Genomic DNA, 22,252 nt, shown 5'->3' with positions numbered 1-22,252 from the left:
TGAAGCTCAACCCCAGTAAAACCGACCTTCTGTTCATCCCAGGTACTCCCAAACCTTACCATGACCTTACTGTTTCCCTTGACAACTCCCTGGTATCACCATCCGAAGCTGCCTGTAGCCTGGGCGTAACTTTGGACAACCAGTTGTCGTTCTCAACTCATGTTTCTAATCTAACCCGGTCTTGCAGATTCCTCATTTGTAACATGCGAAGGATTTGACCCTTTCTTTCACAGGAAGCTACCCAGGTGCTTGTGCAGTCTCTTGTGATCTCTAAGCTAGACTACTGCAACTTGCTACTTGCTGGTCTTCCTCTAAGAGCCATCAAACCTCTACAATTTGTCCAGAATGCAGCAGTATGACTGGTCTTCAATCTTCTGAAGTTCACATGTTACTCTACTGCTGCGCTCCCTTCATTGGCTCCCTGTAGCTGCACGCATCAGATTTAAAACCTTGATGCTTTACTACAAAGCCAAAAATGGACCAGCCCCTTCATACATGAGGTCAATGGTCAAAGCCTGATCCATATCTCGAGTACTTCGAACTTCAAGTATGGCTCGGCTTGAAATACCTTGCTTCAGGTCTCATGGACAACAAGCATCGAGACTATTTTCTGTCCTGGCACCAAGATGGTGGAATGAACTCCCGCTTGCTGTCCATACAGCAGAGTACCTTGCAGTCTTCAAACACAGACTTCAAACACAGTTTCTCAACATCCAGTGTCCTTTATGCATTCGTCAATAATACTAAGATGATATATGTCCTCTGGTTTGGTTGACACATATAGCTGAGTATCATCAGCGTAGCAATGGAAACTAGCACAGTGTTTATGTATAATGTCACGTAGAGGTAGCATATATAAAGAAAAAAGCAGAAGCACAGATCCTTGAGGCACACCACAGCTAGTCATGTTGTATGCTGAAAAGTCTCTATTTATGTTAACACACTCATAGCGACTGGCTAGATAAGAATTAAACAAGGAAAGGGCTATTCCCCTAATACCAACAACATTTTTGAGTCTATCTAGTCAAATGTTTTGATGTATAATGTCAAATGCTGTACTCAGATCAAGTAAAAGAAGCAAATAGACATAACCCTTGTCAGAAGCCAACAATAGATCATTAACTACTTTAATGTGCTATGATTAGGCCTGACTGAAAGACTTCATGTATCTGGTTCTGATTCAGGTATGAGCATAAATGCTGAGTTACAGCTTTTTCTAGGATCTTGGAAATACATGGAAGGTTTGAGATTGACCTGTAGTTTGACATCTGACATGGATTGAGGTTAGTTTTTTTGATAAGTGGTCTGATTACTGCTAATTTGAATGATGTAGGTACTTAGCAAATGTTCAAAAGTTGGAGTTTATTCAATTTAGTAAAGACTTGAATACTTCAGGTAGGATTTCCTTAAGAAAGTGTGTGGTCAGTGAATCTAGTAAGCAAGTGGAGGATTTTTAACATGGGATCAGAGATGTAAGTTCTGGCTCTTGGATAGGAGTAAAGGATTCTAGAGTCTTTTTTGGCTTGTTCTGATCTCTACGTAGGTGCCTGATATCACATTAATACTCGGAATGTTATCGCTAATGTGTTTAATTTTCTCATTGAAGAAATTCATTACTACTATGTAATGTAATTACTTTTTTCCTAGTTAGATGTGCAATTGTACTAAATAGAAATCTAGGATAATTTTTGTTATTTTCAAGGTCAAAAGATAACATGTTCTGGTGATAATAAGTACCTTTATATACTTGAGAAAGCTCTCCTTCCATGCAAGCTGGAAGACTACAAGTTTAGTGTGGTGCCATTTACATTCTAATTTTTGAGTGTTTTGTTTTAAATTATAAATCACCAAGGTACTCATTTTTGTCCCTAATTGGAGCAACATCATTGAGTGTGCAGTGAAAAACTGATTCTAAGCATTCAGTCATTTGATCAAGTTACCTGGGGTTTGAGGGTAGCCAAATTGCAAATGATAAGTCTGGGAGATTCACAATAAAGCTAGATGCAGTGGCTGACATGATCATGCCTCTGGTGTGGTAGTGAGGCAAATAGTGGAATGGTCTGAGATGGCATCTGACTCTATGTGTACACAGTATGTCAGTACCTAATCAAGCATATGTCCACCAGAGTTTGTGGGTACTCTTATATATTGGATGAATCTATTTGATTCTAATATACAACTAAAGGCCGATCTCAGATGAAATTTTACCCTTACTGTCTCTAACTATTCTGAGGAAGTAAGGGCTTTCTTTTACAGTTTCCTGTGTACGAAGTTCAGTGATGTGGACCTATATATGAAGAAGTCATTAGGAAATTAATTTGAGCCCAATGTCCACAATAAATGCATGTCCTTCAAATGGTTCTGTGTATGTGATGATATGGCAAGGAAATTTGGATGATTGTTTCTGTTGTTTCTCTAAACCCAATAGTAAACTTAACCCTGGATTGATTTTTTAAGGCTTTGATATAGCCTAAATATATGTTGCAATCATAATTTAATTCTGAAGAAATTTTCACCTTACTGGCTATCACTATCTGAGAAACTAACAGCTTTCATTTTGAAGTTTGCTGTCTATTTGAGTAACAAAGGTAGTATAGGTAATATGAGCCCACTGTCAACAAAAAACTGCATGTGTTTAAAATGGTTTTCTCTATGTGACAAAATGATAAAGACATTTGGATGTTTGCTTCAGTTGTTTCTCTAACGTTCATTTATATTTACAATTTGTAGTAGGATTATGAATTTTTCCAACAGTCAATGGAAACATCTAGTGGCTTGCAATGCAAACATTGTAGTCCATGCTAGAAGCCATTGAACCGTCTCTCAGCTTCCAGTTCAAAACTCCACCCAAATAACTCCATAAAACTTCAGCTAAAATAAACCTCTTCCTTTCCATGATGTCCAAAAGTATTAGCGATAAAATTAGTCACTAAAAACATCAATGTCTGCATCAGTTTTGCCCAACAGTGTCAAACGCATGCACTACAGTTTGCCTGGATAGAGTGCACAAGCAATATTTTGTTGTGCCCATTGCCATCTTTCACTCAGTGGGTGACCATATAAGGTAAGTGAGGTGTCTACATTTTTGTCTAAGTGACCTCCATTTCTTGAAACAGCTGCCAATTTCATTGATTGTGCCTGGAGAACTCTTGTAAAGAATTTTGATCCCCACCGCCTTCCCCTGCCCCCCTAACACCTTGGTATTTGTAGGTGTGAATGAGCAGCACTCAAAGAAAATTGCTCTTTATGGCCCAATAGCAACCACTGAATCTAAGAGAGGAGGGTTTTAGCTTTCTATTTAGGAACACTGCTACGTGACTAACATGCATTTTGTGGTAACTAAAGACTAGCATATTTTGTGTTAGGTTATGAAGGAAAGGAACACATGTTTTTGTATGCGAGCAAGCAAATAAAGAACTTTACTAACAGTCTACTAACATTATACTATTTAAACATGTCATGCAGTTGCTTTGATTGCAATTGAATTTTCAACGACAAAATCAGAAGTTATCTTATACCAGAAATATTTTTAAAAGGTATTTTAAAGGACAGGCATGATCACTGTGGAAATTAACCAAAAAACATGTTTCATTCAGCATGAGCGTTCTAGCAAATGGTTGCACATAGATGGCTGAAAATTGGTAATCAGGAACTTATATTAGTTCTAAGAAATTTAATGTGGATAGATGGACTGTATTTTAAGAATATTCAGTGCTATCGAGTGATTTATTGGAGTATGCTAGGGGACGTGGGATTTGGTACAGCAAGCACTGGGGAGCAGCAAAGCAAGTCCAGAGACCAAACCAAATCAGAGGAATTAATTAACACATTTTTAAGGGGAGACACCACTGAAGCAAAATTGCAACAAAAATCTTGATAGTACCCAACCATGCCTAAAAACAACATAATTCTCGCTTAGTAGTGTGTACTGGAAACTTCAATATGACCTCAATTGTGGTGTCAACAGGGCTTACACAACCTTGTCTGACCTACTTACACAGATGTGTATCTAGAACATTAACCATGGCTTTCCAAAATTTACATTTGGCCAAATTACATATAAGAGAAGCAGTCTGCAAATGATTAAAATTGCTTCAATAATCACTAAGTGTTCAGACCAAGTTGCCAAATGTACATTATCTACATCCAAATAAGCCTCATATGTGGCTATCACAATCAATACATGATTAATTAACTGGTGGAATGCAGCAGGCACATTTTTCATGCTGAAAGCCATGACAGTGTATTGGAGGCAATCAGGTGTAACAAACACAAAGATATAACTAACACAGGATGTCAAAGGGACCTGCCAATAGCTCTTCAATAGGTCTAGATTTCTCATATTCTGAACTGAGGATTGTTAACTATACAATCCTCAGCTCATGGCAAAGGAAAAGCATCTGATGAAGTAACAGTATTTACCTTGCATTAGTCTGTGCAAAAATGTAATTTGATTAATAAACAATAGTTACTATTGATACCAAACTGGTAATGTAGAAGGGAAATGCCAGTTCTTACAACTCACTGACATTCAACCCTGTCAAACCATCTGTCAAAGTGTGTGGAAGCTGCATTGAAGCCTTCTGGATAGAGAGAGAGAACATCCCAAATGGAGAATCCATTTCCTTAGAGTTGACTGATCATCTTGGAAGTCAATTGATTTCCAAGATGTTCAGTCAACTCCAACAAAATAGCATGGCTCTGAAGGAGAGTTCCCTTTCCTTGAAATCATCTCATGGCTCTGAGGGAAAGAATTCCCTTTCCTTGAAATCATTGCAATGACAGTGCACAAGTTATGAAGGCTGATGACAATGAAAGGATTCTTAGAAGGGGGGACTGGTCCTCAGAACTGGCTCAAAGGAGAGCGATATAGCCTACATGGACAGACCTTTCTGAAGCAGGAGTAGGTTTGTTACAAGCATTGTATTGGGACTCCAGTCTTAACTAGATGATTTTGCACAACATAAGCTGTGATGGGCAAATTCTGGTGAATATAAACTAATGATAAGAAATTTCTAGGCAAAAAACAAAAAGAAATATAAAAACCATTAAAATTAAAATATGGTAAAACTGTCATATCACCCAATTCCACAACACACTATAATAGTGTGGTGGAAAAATAAGAGCACATCAAACACAGACAGCTTTATGCATTGAGTAGTAAAAAAGTTTATTGAGTTCTGTCTCCTCAGAAGAAAAAAACTGGTTTCTGTTGCAGTGGAGCGGAGTCGAGATCAGGATCGGCTCTGGAGGACACACACTGAGAAGTGAAGTTAGGTTCATCTCCCCTCCCAGTCCCCTTAGTTTGTTTGTTTGTTTGTTTGTTTGTTTGTTTCTGTTATCCACATTTTAAGACTTGCTATAATATTCCCATGGTGTCTATCCCATACCTCACGCTGACCAGAATCCCCTGGTCGGTTTTCCATGTCTAAGTATATTATTAAGCAGTTTCACACTCAAGCTCCTATTCCGAGGGAATCCATAATAATCTACCCATATGGGCAACCACTTTAGGGCACTCTCCCCATAGTCCCTTTGCATGTCATTATGTAAGGGCTGGTTCCCTCGGACGAGTCATATTGCATTAATTTAGTATTTTAGGATCCCATTTTATTACTCTCTCAATGCATGTGCTGCTGTAATTTAGTCCCGTTAATGTATCTTATGCTTTGTTCGCTCTTGGACTGATTCTCCTCCCAGGTCCGGACCTATTTGGGTACCCTATCTCACGTCTGAGCAATAGGTGCTTCACTATCAGCAGGCTACTGTTTCACTTTACTTTGCACTGTCATAACAAAGCTATTTCAAGTACATCTGAAATATTTCTTATGCTAGAGGAGAACTCCCAAACGGCCGCACAGAGGGAAACAAATGTCTGTGTACCTTCACTCTGGCGGTACTTTTCCCCGAATGGGTGTTCCCTCCCAGCTCAGCCTTGCCAAGGAGCATCCTCAGTGAAGTGTTGATTTTCCCCCTTCAGTGGTGGAGCTGCTCATCCTGCCAACAACGCCAAATTGTGGTGGAAAAATGAGAGCACATCAAACACAGACAGCTTAATGCATTGAGTAGTAAAAAGTTTATTGAGTTCTGTCTCCTGTATAACAGAGAAAGAGAACTGAACCCGCAGTACAGTCCCCCTCCCCTTATATACAGACAGTGGCAGTGACACCCAAAGTGAATAGAAAAGAAGAAAAAAACGACTCCTACAGTGTATCTGCTAATCATGCTTTGGTTAGTCTGAGCGTTCAAGGATTCCTCTATCTCTATGGTTAGAACAGTGTGTGCACCTGCTCGGTCAGCACAAAAAGAACGCATGTGAGCCGCTGATGTCCCTGACTCGCACGCCTATCTGCAGATTGTTATGCTGTGACTATAGAAACAGAAAGCAAAGTAACAGAAAGCAAAGTAAATTTCCACAACAAATAGCCAGCAGGCTATTCATTACCCAACCCAGGACTCAATCAATCATGAATGTCATGTGAGATCATTATCACCCAAATATAGAAATCACATGTGTTTCATTTAGGAACAGGTATATAAGCTGGTCTAAAACTTCATCATGTTGCAAAGTATTGCCTCCAGAGTTTTCTGTGAATACTGAGCGGGTTTTCCCTGATGCTATTTCCATGTATCATAACTTGGATTTTCTGTTTCTCGTTACTGATTATTGCCTGCTCCTTTGGAAACTTTTGCCTGGATTTTTTGGATTGTCTTTCTGGTTTTGGATATGAACTGTTTTTCCATGATTCACACTACTCTCTCTATCTGACCCATCTTGTTGCAACCTTTTGTTTCTTTCACTATGTGGAACTACAATTAAAACCCTATCTTTTATCTGCAAGGAGATAATGGAATACATTATATCCACCATTAATCAATGAAACAAAGAAAATCATCCACTTAATACTCATTTCTATCTCCTATTCTGAGAATGTAGTTTGTAAAATAAACCCTAGGAGGGGTAGAGTAATTAGATAATCAATCTAATTACTTTTCTAATTTCTAGAAGTTACAAACTACTAACTTTAATATATTGTCTAATTGGTTCATACAGGATTTCTAGTAAACACAACTAGGAGTAATTAACAATTTTTTTTACAAAAAGCATGAGGTAAACAACATGCAGATTAAGTTATCTTGGGAAATAATGCAAATTTATAAGGAAGTATTGAATAGAATAATGAAACAAAACACTTATAAAACAACAAGAGCAAACATCACAGTTTGGGGATTATATAAAAATAACCATACACTACTGGTTAACTATCATTTGACATCATAGTAGGTTAAATGGCAAGTTGGTAATTTGTGAATCTGTGGGAAAGAAAAATGTATGTGAACATATTTCTGTGGGATGCGAAAAGTTGGTAAGGGTTTGGGTCTTATGGATATTTATGGTCACAGTTTCTTGAAGTATAACTAGGCTGGTAAGAGCTTCTCGCCTTCCCATCTGTGAGTTTTATGACACCTCATTAAAGGGGAGAGGGTCAGAAAACTCATCATAATCATTGAGAGGAGTCAAAGACTAATTGGTAAAAGTAGGTTTTTAATGCAGATTTAAAAGCAGGAATGGAAGGTGCAGACCTAATGTTCAGGGGTAGGCAGTTACACAGTGCTGCAACTGCAAAGGCTCTTTCACCTTTGAGCTTCAGGCGAGACCTTGGGACAGCAAGGAACAATTGATCAGATGACCTCTGAGACCTGGAAGAAGGACAAGTCTCCTATCAGTGATGAAGCATATCATATAAGGACTTTGAATTGGATAAGGACAAATAAGAGGATTTTGAATTGAATCCTGTAACTTACAGGGAGGCAGTGAAGGGATGTAAAGACTGGAGTGATGGTGTCTCCTTTTTTGCCTGTGAGCAGGCATGCTGCTACATTTTGGACTAACTGTAATCAAGCTAATAAAGACTTACATATACCCATGTACAAGCTGTTACAGTAGTCTAGGTGACATGAAATGAGCACATTCTTCAAATTTTGTAGCAAGAGAAGGTATTTAAGCTTAGCAATTGATCCTAGCAATTGAAAAAGCTATTCCTGACCACAAAATTAATTTGTTTATCAAACCTAAGGTCAGGATCAAATATTACACCTAGATACTTTACCTGAGGTTTCATACCGTTTGACAGTACAGCAATATTAAAAGGTCATTAAAAGGTCAGTGTATTTGACAGAGCCAAAAGGATAACTTCAGTTTTCTCTTCATACAGCTGAAGAATGTTTGCCAACAAACATTTAATTTCATTCAAGCATTCAGGATCAAGACTCAATTTATTGTCATTTCTCAAAACAACAAAATAGAATCTTCACATATCCCAGCTTCTTTTTAGAAGCTTCTTTTTTGAAGCTTCTTTTTAGCTTCTTTTTAGAAGCTGGGGTCAGCCATTGTATAGCACCATGGAGCTGAGAGGGTTAAGGACTTTGGTCAAGGGTCCAACAGTGGCAGAGCCAGTATTTTAACCCATAAGCAACCAATTGATAGACCAAAGTCACTATGGAGTACAGATCCATTGGACACACAGGAGGGTGTCATCAGCATAAGAATGAAATTGTATGTTATACTTTCTAATGATCTTCCCCAATGAAAGCAAACATAATGAGAAAAGTACTGGCCCTAGAATAGATCCTTGAGAAACTCAACAGTGAATGAAAAAAGGATTGCAGCTAGAGAGCCCATGGACCAATAATAGTGACTTGTGGCTTTGGTACTATTGGCTTGCATAGGAAATAAAATATTTAAAAACAAAACTGGTTTATGGTGGTCAAAATCCTTGAATAGAATATTTGCAGGAACTGCTGCCTCTTTTCTACAGTGATGTGGGCATACCCAGTCTGGCCAGCTGAACCCAATTGGTCAGGCAGAATACACCTGAGATGAGCACGTTTGGGTTCCAGTGAGCCTTGGAGGATGACTCCACAGCAACACAACAATAAAATAAGGCACAAAGTCAGTGGACTGAAACGTCACTAAAGCCCTGATTAGGATCCTGATCTTGAGCCAGAATCTGAATTATTTACCATGTTTCTTGTGGCATTTTCCATATAGGGGGTGAGGTGATAAACCTGGGATGTAATAACTGTTATTGACAGTCCTGTAAGTCTATAAAGGCAGACTGTATTCTGAAGAGAGTTTGACAATCATACACAAGGTGAGTGGATGCATCACAGATGAAGAGACAACAGCATCACCATACATACAACTTGCAGTAGATAAGAGATAGCCAAACACACCAGTACCATCTTGTAATTGCCTTCCTGGATTTGCTGAGGATGTGCTACTGAGATTAAAATGACCAATCCATGGTTTACATGGCTGATAATATATTTGGGAAGCATTCTGTTGCACAGGTACTGTTAAAACAAGAGTAGCCTCTAGCTCTTTATGTTCAGTGTGGAGCTCTCTGCACACTAGCACACTAGCACCAATCACACACTATGATCACTTCCAAGTTTCCAATCACCTTGCTATTGATCATTACCTGCACCTAACTCTTGACCACACTATTTAACCTCCACAGGTGCCCTTCATCAGGACTTCACATTCAGCCTAGCCTGCATCTAATGCTCAGTGCCATTCTTCTGATATTTTCCCATTGGACAAGAGCTTTGACAGTTCAGAGCCAGCTTGGAGAGGTGGGTCAGATACATGTCTCTCTCTGTAAGTCCTTTGGTAGTGGCTGTAACACCCTTTACTGCTGGACAGCCATCATATCACATCACCACCCCAGAGGTCTACAGCAGGGATCTGGAGAAATGAGCAAACTTTTTCATACATTGCAAACTGTCCTTTGCCTACCAGCCCCTTATGTCAGAGCACAGAAAGGTGGCATTTATCATCAGTTGACTCATAGGAAGAGCTAAGGCCTGGGACACTGTGCTGATGACAATGGACTCTCCAATGAGACTTCTGTGGTGCATTGTGCCATGCCCTCCATTGATGGCACATCCTTGGTTCCAATACATATTGGTGCAAATGCAGACTGGTTCTCTGAAATAGAATCAGGGTTCTCGAAGCATGAACCAGATCGGTGCACAAGCAGAAAAAAGGGCTAAGAGAGAGATTCAGTAAGGTCACTTATGAGGTCAATCTGCCTATGGTAGCCAGATGTTTTATGCCTTTCATGTTTTTTCTCTGAAGTCAGTAACTGCAGATTACTGAATGAAACAGACACCATGTTCAGATAACTCCACCTTCACACACTGAATGCACTACTGGACTTCTTTCTGATATTTTCCTGTTAAAATTAACAACTATCTTTTGTTTTTTGTACTATTTTACACCTCTCACAGCATTATTTGCTTTTTAAAAAACCTCCCATTCACCTCCACTACTGGTGTCTCACTCTGCTGTTCAGAATATCACATGTTCATAATATATATATATATATATATATATATATATATATATATATATATATATATATATATATATATATATATATTTGTGATTGTAAATGAATTATTATATTAATAAAAATAATAAAAGAAATTTGTACATTTTGTTTTTATTTGGATCATTACAGTATAATCTCACCCATGGATTATTCTCAAATCATCACTCTGTAAACATCACTTGCTTTAACCAAATAACAGCCTTTACATTCTGTTGCTTAGTATTAAATAACACTTGTAACATCTGTAAACACTGATTTCCCTAAGCAACATTTTAGAATAATGTATGACTTCTGGATGTTCCGAATTGTTGTCCTTACTAGAGTTGCCTAAACAGTTTTGTAAATTATTAGGAGCCTAACAGACTGTTCCAGCAACAACAGCCTTAGGTTTGTGTCTTTCTTGAAGGAGTCTGTGTAAAAATACACCATACAAACTAAACATGTAATTCGAGTGCTAGGTGCGCACTTTAAAATTTTATGCTTAAAAAAAGCCCTCCCTGTCTTTCAACTAATAAAGACATCAGAATAATCTATTATATTTTTGTCATCCACATATTATTTGCTCTTAAGAAATATGTGCGACAAAGTTGATACTTAAATGAATGTGATTAATCTTTACATCTCCTGAGCCATGAAAGATGAAAGACTTGTAAATGTGATGGTTATCTGTAAATGTAATGGTTATCAATGTGAATTTTACCCTGGTTAAATAAATGTTTATTAATAATCATAATAAATAATAATAAACATTTGTGCAATAAACTATGGGTCCTGAGATTTTTTTCTTGCCTTTCTTGACTGAAAGACAGGTATTTATACAAGCCTTGCCTTGCCTATCTTCCTGAAGGAATGATTTTTTTTCTTGATTTTTTTCTTGAATTTTTTTCTTGATTGAAAAACAAGATGGGTATTCAAAAAATTGATTTATGTGTGCTTACAAACTTGGTCTCCAGTTACATAACTGCAACCCATGTTATAGTTGTTGGTTTCAACTATGCTTTAATCAAACTCCATGTTCAACACTGCTCTCTTCACTGATCAGATTACTTTACACCAATCATTTCCATCACTTCTTCCCCAATTCTTCTCCCTATTTTTAGTCACAGACAATTCCAACTCATCAGTTAATTCTTCCCTATCACGTGACAGTTGCCAACCAGTCAACCAATGTGATGGTTGTCACGTTTCCTCTGAGGCACATGCAGCCAATCATTGCATCTTTTCCAGCTGCAGATCATGCCACCTCAGGGGATGGCATAACACCCTCTTCACTATCTGCCCTCCTCTGACACAAGAACTCACAGACACCTATGACTGGCCAGTGTTACTGTAACTGCCTCCATGAGAGCATGGCCAATTTTGCTCTCTCAGATTCACAGCCATGAATGGCTGTGGCATCATGGATGGCTGTGGGATCACACTCATGATCTCTGGATGATAGGGCTTTTCTGTTCTAACACTTCTAATCAGTCAAACCTCTCAGGATTGCAGAAGAAACCACACTAGTTTTGGAGTTTGCCATTGTTTTCAGGAAGTCCACTCCCTTTCCTAGAACAGCTGGAATCTAAGCCTATTTATAAATCACCATTTCTCTGATGTCATGAGAACTAATTTGCATATCTTCACCTACTCAGCCAACAAGTTTATATCTTACCACTTACATTACAGATCTCAGGCATGTTTCAGCTCTAACTGCTTTTGGAATCAGGCAGAATACAGGGCAGCCAGTCAGAACAGAGCATCATTTATCTTATATCTTATATCCAACAGAAACAGCTTGTTTAATTTTATGGGATGAAGAGAGCTTGGAAAAGGAGTGTATAGAAATTAAATTACTGTTTGGAACATAAAGCATAAACAAGTGGACAGTTTCATGCCTTCAACCTCAGACCAGTTTCTTGAACTACATTCCCCACAATACCCCGATTATATTATACCTGTGTCTTATCTCGTTTTTCCCTATATCTTATGTTCTTTTCCTGTATGTATTGCAAAGTCTCATTAGCCTTGTCTTGCGTTTCTGAGCTGTTCTAGTTTGTAATTTTGCCTATTTAGTTTTGTGTTTTGATGTATGCCCATTTACCTGGTTTTTGCATCTCCGTCTGCCCTATTTCTGGTTTGTCTACCTGGATTGACTGTTGTTTTGATATCCACCTTTGTCTGTTTTTTTTACTCTGAGCTTGGACTGTCTTTTTCATATTAAAGGTTTTGGATTTTACCTGCAAGCGAGAGTGACAGACACTGATGAAAAAATAAAACAATAAAATAAAAATGTAGGATATAAACCCTTAAAAAATTAGTTACAGCCTTCACATACTCCTTTTCCACCTGCTTCAACTTCAACATATTTGTACTGTAAGCAAACCCAATGCATGCAAAATAATATATGATAGATTGCAGAATTGGCAAATTATTTTATATTATTATTCTCAACATTTATGCTGTTGCAATGAAAAAGCATATATCAGACATTTCCCCTTTTTGTACTATGTTATTTTTGTTTTGATTTTGTACCTTTCCATTAAAATTAAATTAAATGCTAAATGTGCTTTATTTAGATTTAATTACAAAGTCATACTTTGTAAACAATACTTTGTACATGTAAATTGTGTGGACACAATTATTAAACTAATTAGAAAGTAATCAAAGACTTAGATTCTCCATGTCTTAATTTTTCTCTCAGTCCCTCAAAATTGCCTTTTGTTGCTTAACCTGGTCTTATGCAGCACTTGTTTTCCATGAATCTTGAAGCAAGGTGTTTCAAGCCATATATGAGGTTTGAAGTACTCGAGGTACGAATTTTTAAGATTGCAACCACATTTCAAAATGACAAAGTACATTAACCTGGACTGACATTATCACTTAAAAATTCAAATAATTAACAAATAAAAATACAGAAAGAAAAAAATCCTTATGTATTTTAAGTCTGTTTTATAAATAAAAAAGACACACCTCAATCAACACAAAAGAATGATAAATTATAACCTTATTGAAGAAAGCTGCCCTCTAGTGGTCAAATTGCAAAACATATTTGCCACTTTGTGATGTATGTAATTTAATGAAAGCAACTCCTCAGTGCTTTATTTACTGCATTTATCATGGTTTTATTTATTTGTGGTGTCATTTTTGAAGTTGTAAGTATTCCAATTTAAAACAAAAATTATTGTGAGAGTATAAGAAATTTATAGTTAAGATGTATCCAATAGCAATTGCTGTCGTGTCCTACTCTGAGAAAATCATAAATCTAATGCATGCATTTGTATGAAAAAAGAGGCTACCTCAGATATGGTTGTGAATTAGTGAATAGTTTACACTTGGAGAGCATTAGATTCAGTATGAACATGGATGGTCAGTTAAATGGAATATGGTAGTATCTCACTTACTTTGATGAAGATGATACTCACTAAGGTTAATGATCTCCACACACTCAGTCTACATTTTAGTCTACAAGTGTGTGAATTTTCAGGACATGACGATAATACATTATACTGTATGTATACATGTTGTACATATGTAATTATCTATAAATATAATTCAGATTTAATAAGCCTAATCATAACCTCAACCTCCATAATCAATATGAAGTTCTTTCATTTTTTAAGCATGCATTTTTAACTTTGTTGGTTGTGACAAGGTACTTTAAGGCCCTTTTCTAAAGTTTTCATATGGTCAAGCCATTTTTAACCTACAAAAATACATACGTATAATCAATCAAGACATTTCAAAAGCACTCGGTAAAAAATCTTTTAAGTAACAGAATTTCATACATTCATATGTTGAAACTTACAATGCAACTAATTTCACAATACAATGATATAAACATTTATTTCCCAAGTGTAAAGTCATAAAAGTTGAGCGTGTGGTGGGTAGCATTCACAGTAGTAAGAAAAATGTAAAACATTTAAGGGTAAAAAAATACTAGTAAAAACAGTGGGTATGTCTGCAGTGTTTCATAATGATATGATATTTAGGAAGTACATGACTTGAGACAATGTTGTCTTGACAATGGAAATGCTCATGCTATTACTCTCCTACTAAAAGGACTAATTTTAGATCAAGGTAAGCAACTGCAAAACTGCAGGATTAAAAATGGATGTTCCATAACTGCAAAATGACATTTTATTCTCAAATTCTTCAAATTCCTAAAAAGCTTTTTAAAATACAGGCTCTCAGACATGCCCCTTCTGAACCGATGCTGTGCACCTTGAAAATGCTGCCTAATGTAATTACAATAAATAAAATACACAAAAATTATGGAACAGCCAGTCAAGAATTACAGCATGGAAACAGTTTCATATAAGTTTCATTTCAAACTAAATGTATCAACTTAAAAGTAATTCTGATAGAAGCCACATCAAATCATATCTGGTGTCTACCATTTTTCTCATAACCTTTTTTAACTTCTGCCTTCCATCACTGGGACTTGGGTGCAGGGAGAGGGCGACGGAACAGCAAGATGTGAGGCTCTGGCAGAAGAACATGGACAAGATTAAATAGAGGAATAAGACATTAAGACAAGTAAATCCACCAGACGCCAAGTGATTAGTTAAACTGAATTCTAGAGGATGGTAGGCTATTTACTGCACCACAATTCCACACTATATTTGATGTACGCATGTTTACAAAACATAGTTTAGATTCACCAATCTATCATCATGTATCTATCCACCACAGTGGCTAACAAGTAAAAATCCAAGAAATACACTTGAGCAATATTTTCAAGTGAAGCTAAAGATTTGAGTTATTTTTAGTCGCTGGATTTAATCTCGTATAAAAGAAACATTTAATACTAGCAATAGTTGATCAATTGGGTGGACATGCAAGCAAAACAAATGCTAACCAAGGGTTTATTTTTCTGATAATATAGCCTAATACGCTCAGTCAGTCCTTTTTCGCAGAAACACCAACAAATGTAGTTCACTGCTTCACACACCTGGTTGGTGAATCATATAATGCACCCATCCTTGGCTCTGCTGAACGCCTAAATTCCGCCATTCTGTCTCGGACATTAGATGCGTCTTCGGTACCCGTTTAGCGATGTCCTTGGGTAGCATGACATGTCTGAAAAAGCAATATACATCAGTGTCATCTTATTTGTTCAAATACATCCACTTAAAGAATGGTATCATTCGTCTTTTAGGCTAGTGACATGAATACCTGTATTCGAATTTTTCGTCGTCATATTTATCGGAGTAGTAAATCTGCTTGTGGGACATGGCGTGGTATCTAGACTCCAGAGGAGATGGATGGGGTTCTGGTGATACTTAGCCAGGTGAGCCGTTTGCTGGAAGGAAAAAATATGGATTATAAGTATAAAGACGAAAACGGTAGTGCGTATTAAGACTGACGCAAGCTAGCTAGCTAGCCAGCCATACAAGCTCCTGGCTACGTTTACTTTTAACAAGGGACCAGTAAACTCATACATTATGGTAAGATCTTTGCGGATTCTGTTAACAAACCGGCTAATCTAGGATAGCTAGTTAACCTAGATAACCTACACAAATAACCAGCTTCGAAGTAAGGCTACATTAAGACGGTAAATTAGCGCCATTTTCCCAAAACTAGATGTTCTTTTTCATTCAGACAGGCTCAGGTATTAACTTAGCCAAGTTAGCTAACACTAACTTATTGTACATTGGATTTTATTTCCTTGAACGGACCTAGCGTTAGCTAGCAGCTGACTAAGTGTCTACCTCAGCAAAATAACAAACGAAATTTAATACTGATTCAGTTACCCTAAATTACATACCAGTTTTGTTGCCAAATGAATTATGTGGATGAATCCTAAACTTTTGACATGCGTTTTAGTAATGAGGACGGATTCCCCAATTTCACCATTTAATTACACCGCTAGCTACTAGTTTACTGGGTAACAAATTTCCCTCGCAAAAGTCACGAAACCCGCCCCCTAGCATTCAAATTATGAAAACACCTTCTCATTGGACAAATGGAAGCAAGTTGTTTCAAAAGTCGATAGGTATTGGCCCTCAAGTTTTGATTTTCTTCCCCACATGATTTGCACAACTCATCCAAAATCTTGCGTCTGTGTTAATAAATAATAAATGAACCATAAATACGCGTTGTGTTTTGACTTCAGTTTGGTAGTACTTGGGCATTTTGAACCGCGATTTCTTACTTCAGGATGGATTTACAAAACATGACTATCAAATGCAGTTTTCGTTTTGCAAGGCTTTCAAAGGTAAATATATATGTACTCTGAGCTATGTGGTTACATTATTTAAACATGTAACTTAATTGGTTTGAAGACACAGTATGGCATTTCCAGAAGGTTTTTTTTTTAAAGAATAGAAAAGCATGATGTGCTCCTTAAAATTATTATGCCTTGTTTCACAAAACATTTTACTGAATTTAAAAGTTATAAGTAGGATATCAAATTCACTCTGTATGCTTGCATAAAAATTATCACAAGTTATTTCATATGACAGTCAAAGGTGTGGTGGATGTTGGTATTCTATTATCTGTGATTCAGAAACACACAGTCTTAGTGAAGTTTTAGTACTCACAGCCAGGGAGCACAAATCTCCAGAGAAGGCACTTCAGACATAAACTTTTAAAGGTCTTATGGGTGTTGTCACCCTTCATTGGTCATCAGAGACAAAGAAGGCTTAACCAACTGGTCACTCAGAGACTCTATTTACATTTCTGCTCAGTTACAAACAGTGGTTGCTGCTTTCTTCAGGGGCTATCAATCCTTCTCCATTATCTCTGTATGTAAACAGTGAAGGCCAGGCAGACCTGAGCAGGGTGTATTACACACACACACACACACACATATATATATATATACACAGATGTCAGCAGAGCCCATAGCAATCTCTTTTCCACAGGGGCATACACAGACCTGGGCCTCATTTATAAAAGAGAAGTATGCACGGATTTAATCTTAAATAGTCATACGTGAAATTTCACATCTACGTAAGGATTTATAAAATCAAAACATGATGTAAAAATTTGCACAGATCAAAACTCATTTCCAACCTTCATTCCAAACATTTCTAAACATGTCACAAACCTCAGAATAGCAATTTTATTGTAGCAAATTTATGCAAAATCATCAATACATTTTTAAAAAGTTACAGTTTTTCAGTTTTTCAAAAATCTACAGGCAAATTTCAAGAGCAACTAGCCTTCTATAAATAAGCATACTTGTTTGTTTTAATTCATAACATGCCACAATGGCTGTGTTGGCCCTTCTTGAAGATTTAGAAAGCCAAGCATTACAGAGGGAACACATCTTCCAAGACTAGGTTGATTTCTTTTCTCAGATGAATGACTAGCTCATGAGCCGAGACTTCTTTTACTAAGCCTGCTTAACCAGCTCACATCAAGTTTGGAGAGAGCAGCACACTAATCAAGCAATTCCCAGATCTGTCTACTTTGGGCATTCTGGCAGGTAAATGTAAGAGAATTCAGTGACAGGTCAGGTATTTCGGAATCCTTGTTCTACCCCATGCTAACAGCATAATTCATTTAGTCCCAGAATGTTTTACATTTCCATACATGGTCGCCAACGAGCTGTACGTTAAGGAGGGATTTGTTTATTTCACTCGGTTCATTAACATTATAGACTGCACACATGTAGCCATAAGGGCACCAAACAGTAATTAACATCCATAGGTCAATAGGTGAAATCATCACATTGTCAATGTACAGATCATTTTGGATGCCTATATGATGATCCGTAATGCTGTGGCCTGGCGGCTGGGCTCCACCCATAAGTCAGTCAGATAAATATACAACAAAGGGGAAGCAAGTTAGACAATTATACAGCACAGCTTTAACCAGAACCAGTGCTAAATGCAGGCTGGGAGCAGCAAGCTTTGCTACTGCTAGCAAAGACAATCCTGCTGATGTAGCATCAGCAAAACACCTGAAACTACTTCTACCATTACCAACTACAATGTTAACAATGAATGTAAAGATGAATGGTCCAATTGTTGGTCAGAGGATTAAATGTGTTGATACACTTGTCCAAAAAAAAAAGACCATGCATCATACAGATCACTTTATTGTTTTATCTTTATTCAACAGATACTGTGAAAATGTGTGTTCCTCTTGGACCATGTGCAAAAAAGTTATTTTGGGGCCTAGTCTAATAATAAACTGCTGATATCTTAACATGTACAGATCAGCAAATATAAATTATGAAGGATATTTAAATAGTTTTTATTTGCATGTCTTCAGAGTATGAAGTTTTTTAATGCATTCTTATGATATGGCACATGACCCCATGCATTCAGAAAAGTAAATAAGAATAAACTTACAAGCAATGAAAGAAGTATAGCTACTTCTAAAAACATGCTTACCTGCATTATAAGCAACGCAGCATCACTACTTAAGTCCATATTTCAGGTTCACTTTCCCATTATTTCCAGAAATGTCGTTTGTATTTTCTGCACGTTGGCAGTGTGAGAGCCAAATGAAAGCCAAAACTGTTTGCCTACCTGATTGATAGTTGATGCAATCTGACTGATGAATCACTGTATAGATGGGAGTGACAATGGTGTCTTCTCGACAGGAATTAATAACCTGCCAATCAAACCTTTGACAGGTCATTGGATGCGGGGAGAAGCAATAAAAGTTATAAAGCAAAACAGTTTATGTAGCTATACCTGCCAAAGCATGTTTCTCCCTGCCAATTTCAATCAAAATCCACACAATTTGGCTTGAAACCGCCTAATCTGGCAACACAGACTTCACTAACACACTTAGCAATTTGGACTTTGATGAGGGCTGGTTGATGTCATTCGCCGAACTATTACCATTTTATAACTTAATAACTATAAACTAATAAGACTTGGTGCAGTTCGGACGTTAATGGGAGACTGGGTGATGTCGCTGGTAATAAAATGTTTTTTCAACTTCTCAAAAACTACCAGTACAAATGATAATTTTTACTTAACAAATGAATAGAAATATGTCTATTTATGATCAAATGGGGTGCCAGCATCACGCAGGTCTGCTACATCAGACCTTCCTTTGAGCCCCTCTGACCAATGTTGGCAGGTTTCATGCGTGGGGTTGCCAGCTGACTCTTCCGTGTTCCTTTGCATCATGTAGGCTTACCAGTGGTTCTGCATAATAAATAGATTAAATAAAATAAATAAATAGATTAACAATATGCAGTTATCAGAATATCATTTATTTACATTATTCATAGTAAACAATCATTCCCAAAGGTAATGGGGGAATCTTGCAGTCAACAAGTACCAAGTCTGTCAACCCATGTATGTATGCAGCTTGATGTCTGTCCTGCTTGCATTTTTTTTTTAATGTTAGAGTCGATGCTCATCTCCCTGATACATTTACAGCAACTATAAGGCAATGCCAGGCAATCTATTTTGTTTAGCACGTCACACCACTACTGACTTCCAAAAAGCGTGCCAGCCCTAGACTGACCTTCTGTTAAAAAAGCATAGATTTCTGACTCGACAAATTTTCACTTCTTTGTTACTTTTGAATACAGTTCGTTTAGTCATGCTCATTTCAGCAACTCCAGAGATTTTGTTCCCCTTTGGAAGCTGATGTAATACACCACTGTGGTGGTTGTCACTCCATACTAGAACATGTGAATCATCAGTAGTTTCTGAAAGTGCTGTACTGATATGCACACAGCCTTTATCTTGAGCATGTTGATATGCATTTTTTGAAGCGCACTTTGCCATAATTCCTTCAGTGATCTCTGAACTCATCTGTGGTGCAGTCTACCACAGGAGCTGTCACCACCAAGACTTTGTCCAGAAGTAGAAAGTTAACAACCTGAAATTCTGTGACTCTATACCTACAGTTGCCTGCACTCTTACATCCATCAAGAAAGCTCACATGACATCCAAGTCGAGTCTCATGCCAAGGATCCAAACACCTTATGGAAACATCTCTCTTGTAGTTGACTTTCAGTGCTGGTGTGAGGTCAGAAGCTTAATTTGGTCTAACACCTGCTGCTGATACCTGACACAGCAGCTGGATTGCTGGATTTGTTCTAGACACTTTCTCATGAATGCAAAAGAAGAGTTTAATGCATCACCTCTAGATATGATAGAGGTAATGCATTTTAGCTGTTTTATATTCACGAAGGGCAAAATAAAATACAATATTTATACTGTTTCATCAGATTTCAGAGTTACATGCAATTGTTCTACTTTGTGTAGAGTAGATGTACAAAGACTAAATTCTAAATATTTAACATTTCATTCCAAAAATGTTTAATGTTTTACCACTGTACATGCAGTGCCTGGCAGACTCCAAATGACAAGCATATGCTCTGTCAATGTACCACACATTTGCTATTAAAAACATATTTCCTAGCACCGTGTTTTTTTCTTAAGTAGGCAAACATTTTTTTAATGAAAATATGAACATAAGTGGAGGGTTTTACTTTAAAAAACCAACAACTTACACTTTTCCTCACATAACTACTGAACTAAAAGCAGTAATGTATATGCTTTAAATTTTAGATTACTCAACATCACATTCCAGAATATAGCATTGCTTGGAGTACAATACACATATGTAAGTCACAATTAAGTCTTCAACCTTTAGTTATGTCCAGGGTCAAGTAATGGTTCAAGAACTCAAATTACAAAAATCAGGTTTCTGTCAATAGTCAAGCAAGTTACATCACAGCTAAATAAGTAAATAAAAATTAACAAAAAGCATTTTGCTCAGATAAATCAATGGAGCATATTCTCTATTATCTATTGCATTATATTAAGAGTGATCACTTTATTAGTTATCCCATACTTTATAGCTCTGCCTAAAGACTACCAGACCAACTATAGGGCTATGAGACCAAAGAAAAATAAACTTAAAAGATAAATAGTAAAAGCATAGTATAAATAAGTATAGATAAATATAAATATGTGTGTGCAGGTTTATGGGTTCTGGTAGAAGACTAGTTGTAAGAAATGTATTTTAAGGTGAGACCAAGTAACAGTATGGAAGGTGTAGGTACACAATTCTTGGGATAGAGAATTCCAAGGTTTTGAACCATCAACACTGGAAGCTGTATCAGTAATGGTGCCTAGTCTAGAAGCCTAGTAATGGTGCCTAGTCTATCGGGACAGTGGCCACGTCACACCAGTTCATTCTGACTGGGAATGTTAACATTAACTAAAGTTGGTTCGAGTTGTCACTGATGCAATATAATGGCATAAATGCCATTTTATCTTTGATATGTATAAGATTTTATTTGTATAGATTAATGATAAGGGCTTAGCTTTGCTTATTATATATTTATATGCATTTATTGGCATTTAATATTAATTTTGCAATCCAAAGAAAGAAATCAATCAGTGAGTTAACTGATTTGTTTGATTACATCTGAAATCTATTTATTTTTTATTTTTATTTACTTATTTTTTACCTTGTTAGTTCCTGGTCATATTGTGCATGATTAATCAGTATCATAATTTAAAGGACAAAAGGCCTTTAGGTCTGGATGGCTTGTGTCAGGGAAACAAATGAATTCCTAGCTGTATGAGGAGATTCTACAGCAAAATGTCAAGGCATCTGTGATGTAAAACTCCAAAGCAGTTGGGACATGCAGAACTATAATAATCCAGAATATAGTAGTAATCCATCAATATGCCAAGATTCCAGTTCATGTGTTTGTGGCTCAAACGGATGACATTTTGTATTTTAGTCATGGTCTCATTTGCTACCAGTACACATGAGTTATGTGCAATCACTAATGAATATCCTCATTCCTGACAACACACCTATTTGAGGATTATTACATAATACAAGCCTTTCAGCAGTTCAGTTGCTTATTTTCTAGCTATCTAGTTTAACAGTATGCAACTGTCTTTCAATAAAATAGCAGTTCCATTTTC

The 22,252-nt window shown here is 37.0% G+C and overlaps 1 protein-coding gene across 1 annotated transcript; it reads right to left on the bottom strand.

Moving 5' to 3' along the window:
- Nucleotides 1-14,136: 14,136 nt before the first annotated feature.
- Nucleotides 14,137-16,274, bottom strand: cks1b (CDC28 protein kinase regulatory subunit 1B). Its single transcript, XM_027002332.2, has 4 exons — nt 16,150-16,274; nt 15,558-15,684; nt 15,334-15,461; nt 14,137-14,866 (listed from the first exon to the last, which is right to left on the bottom strand). Exons 2-4 carry the CDS (start codon nt 15,614-15,616, stop codon nt 14,814-14,816), a joined length of 240 nt encoding a protein of 79 aa, XP_026858133.1. The 5' UTR covers nt 15,617-15,684; nt 16,150-16,274; the 3' UTR covers nt 14,137-14,813.
- Nucleotides 16,275-22,252: the final 5,978 nt, after the last annotated feature.

Source organism: Electrophorus electricus, chromosome 8 (genome assembly GCF_013358815.1).
Source record: "Electrophorus electricus isolate fEleEle1 chromosome 8, fEleEle1.pri, whole genome shotgun sequence".
Taxonomy (NCBI): Eukaryota; Metazoa; Chordata; class Actinopteri; order Gymnotiformes; family Gymnotidae; genus Electrophorus; species Electrophorus electricus.
The sequence above is the reverse complement of the archived record's forward strand: the minus strand, read 5'-3'. Positions and strand labels throughout refer to the sequence as shown.

Excerpts from the sequence above, each read along its gene's own strand:
- cks1b (XM_027002332.2), bottom strand. The coding sequence starts at position 15,616 with ATGTCCCACAAGCAGATTTACTACTCCGATAAATATGACGACGAAAAA. Across the intron at positions 15,462-15,557 it reads GACGAAAAATTCGAATACAG|ACATGTCATGCTACCCAAGG; the intron begins GTATTCATGTCA and ends TTGCTTTTTCAG. Across the intron at positions 14,867-15,333 it reads TTATATGATTCACCAACCAG|AGCCTCACATCTTGCTGTTC; the intron begins GTGTGTGAAGCA and ends TTCTTCTGCCAG.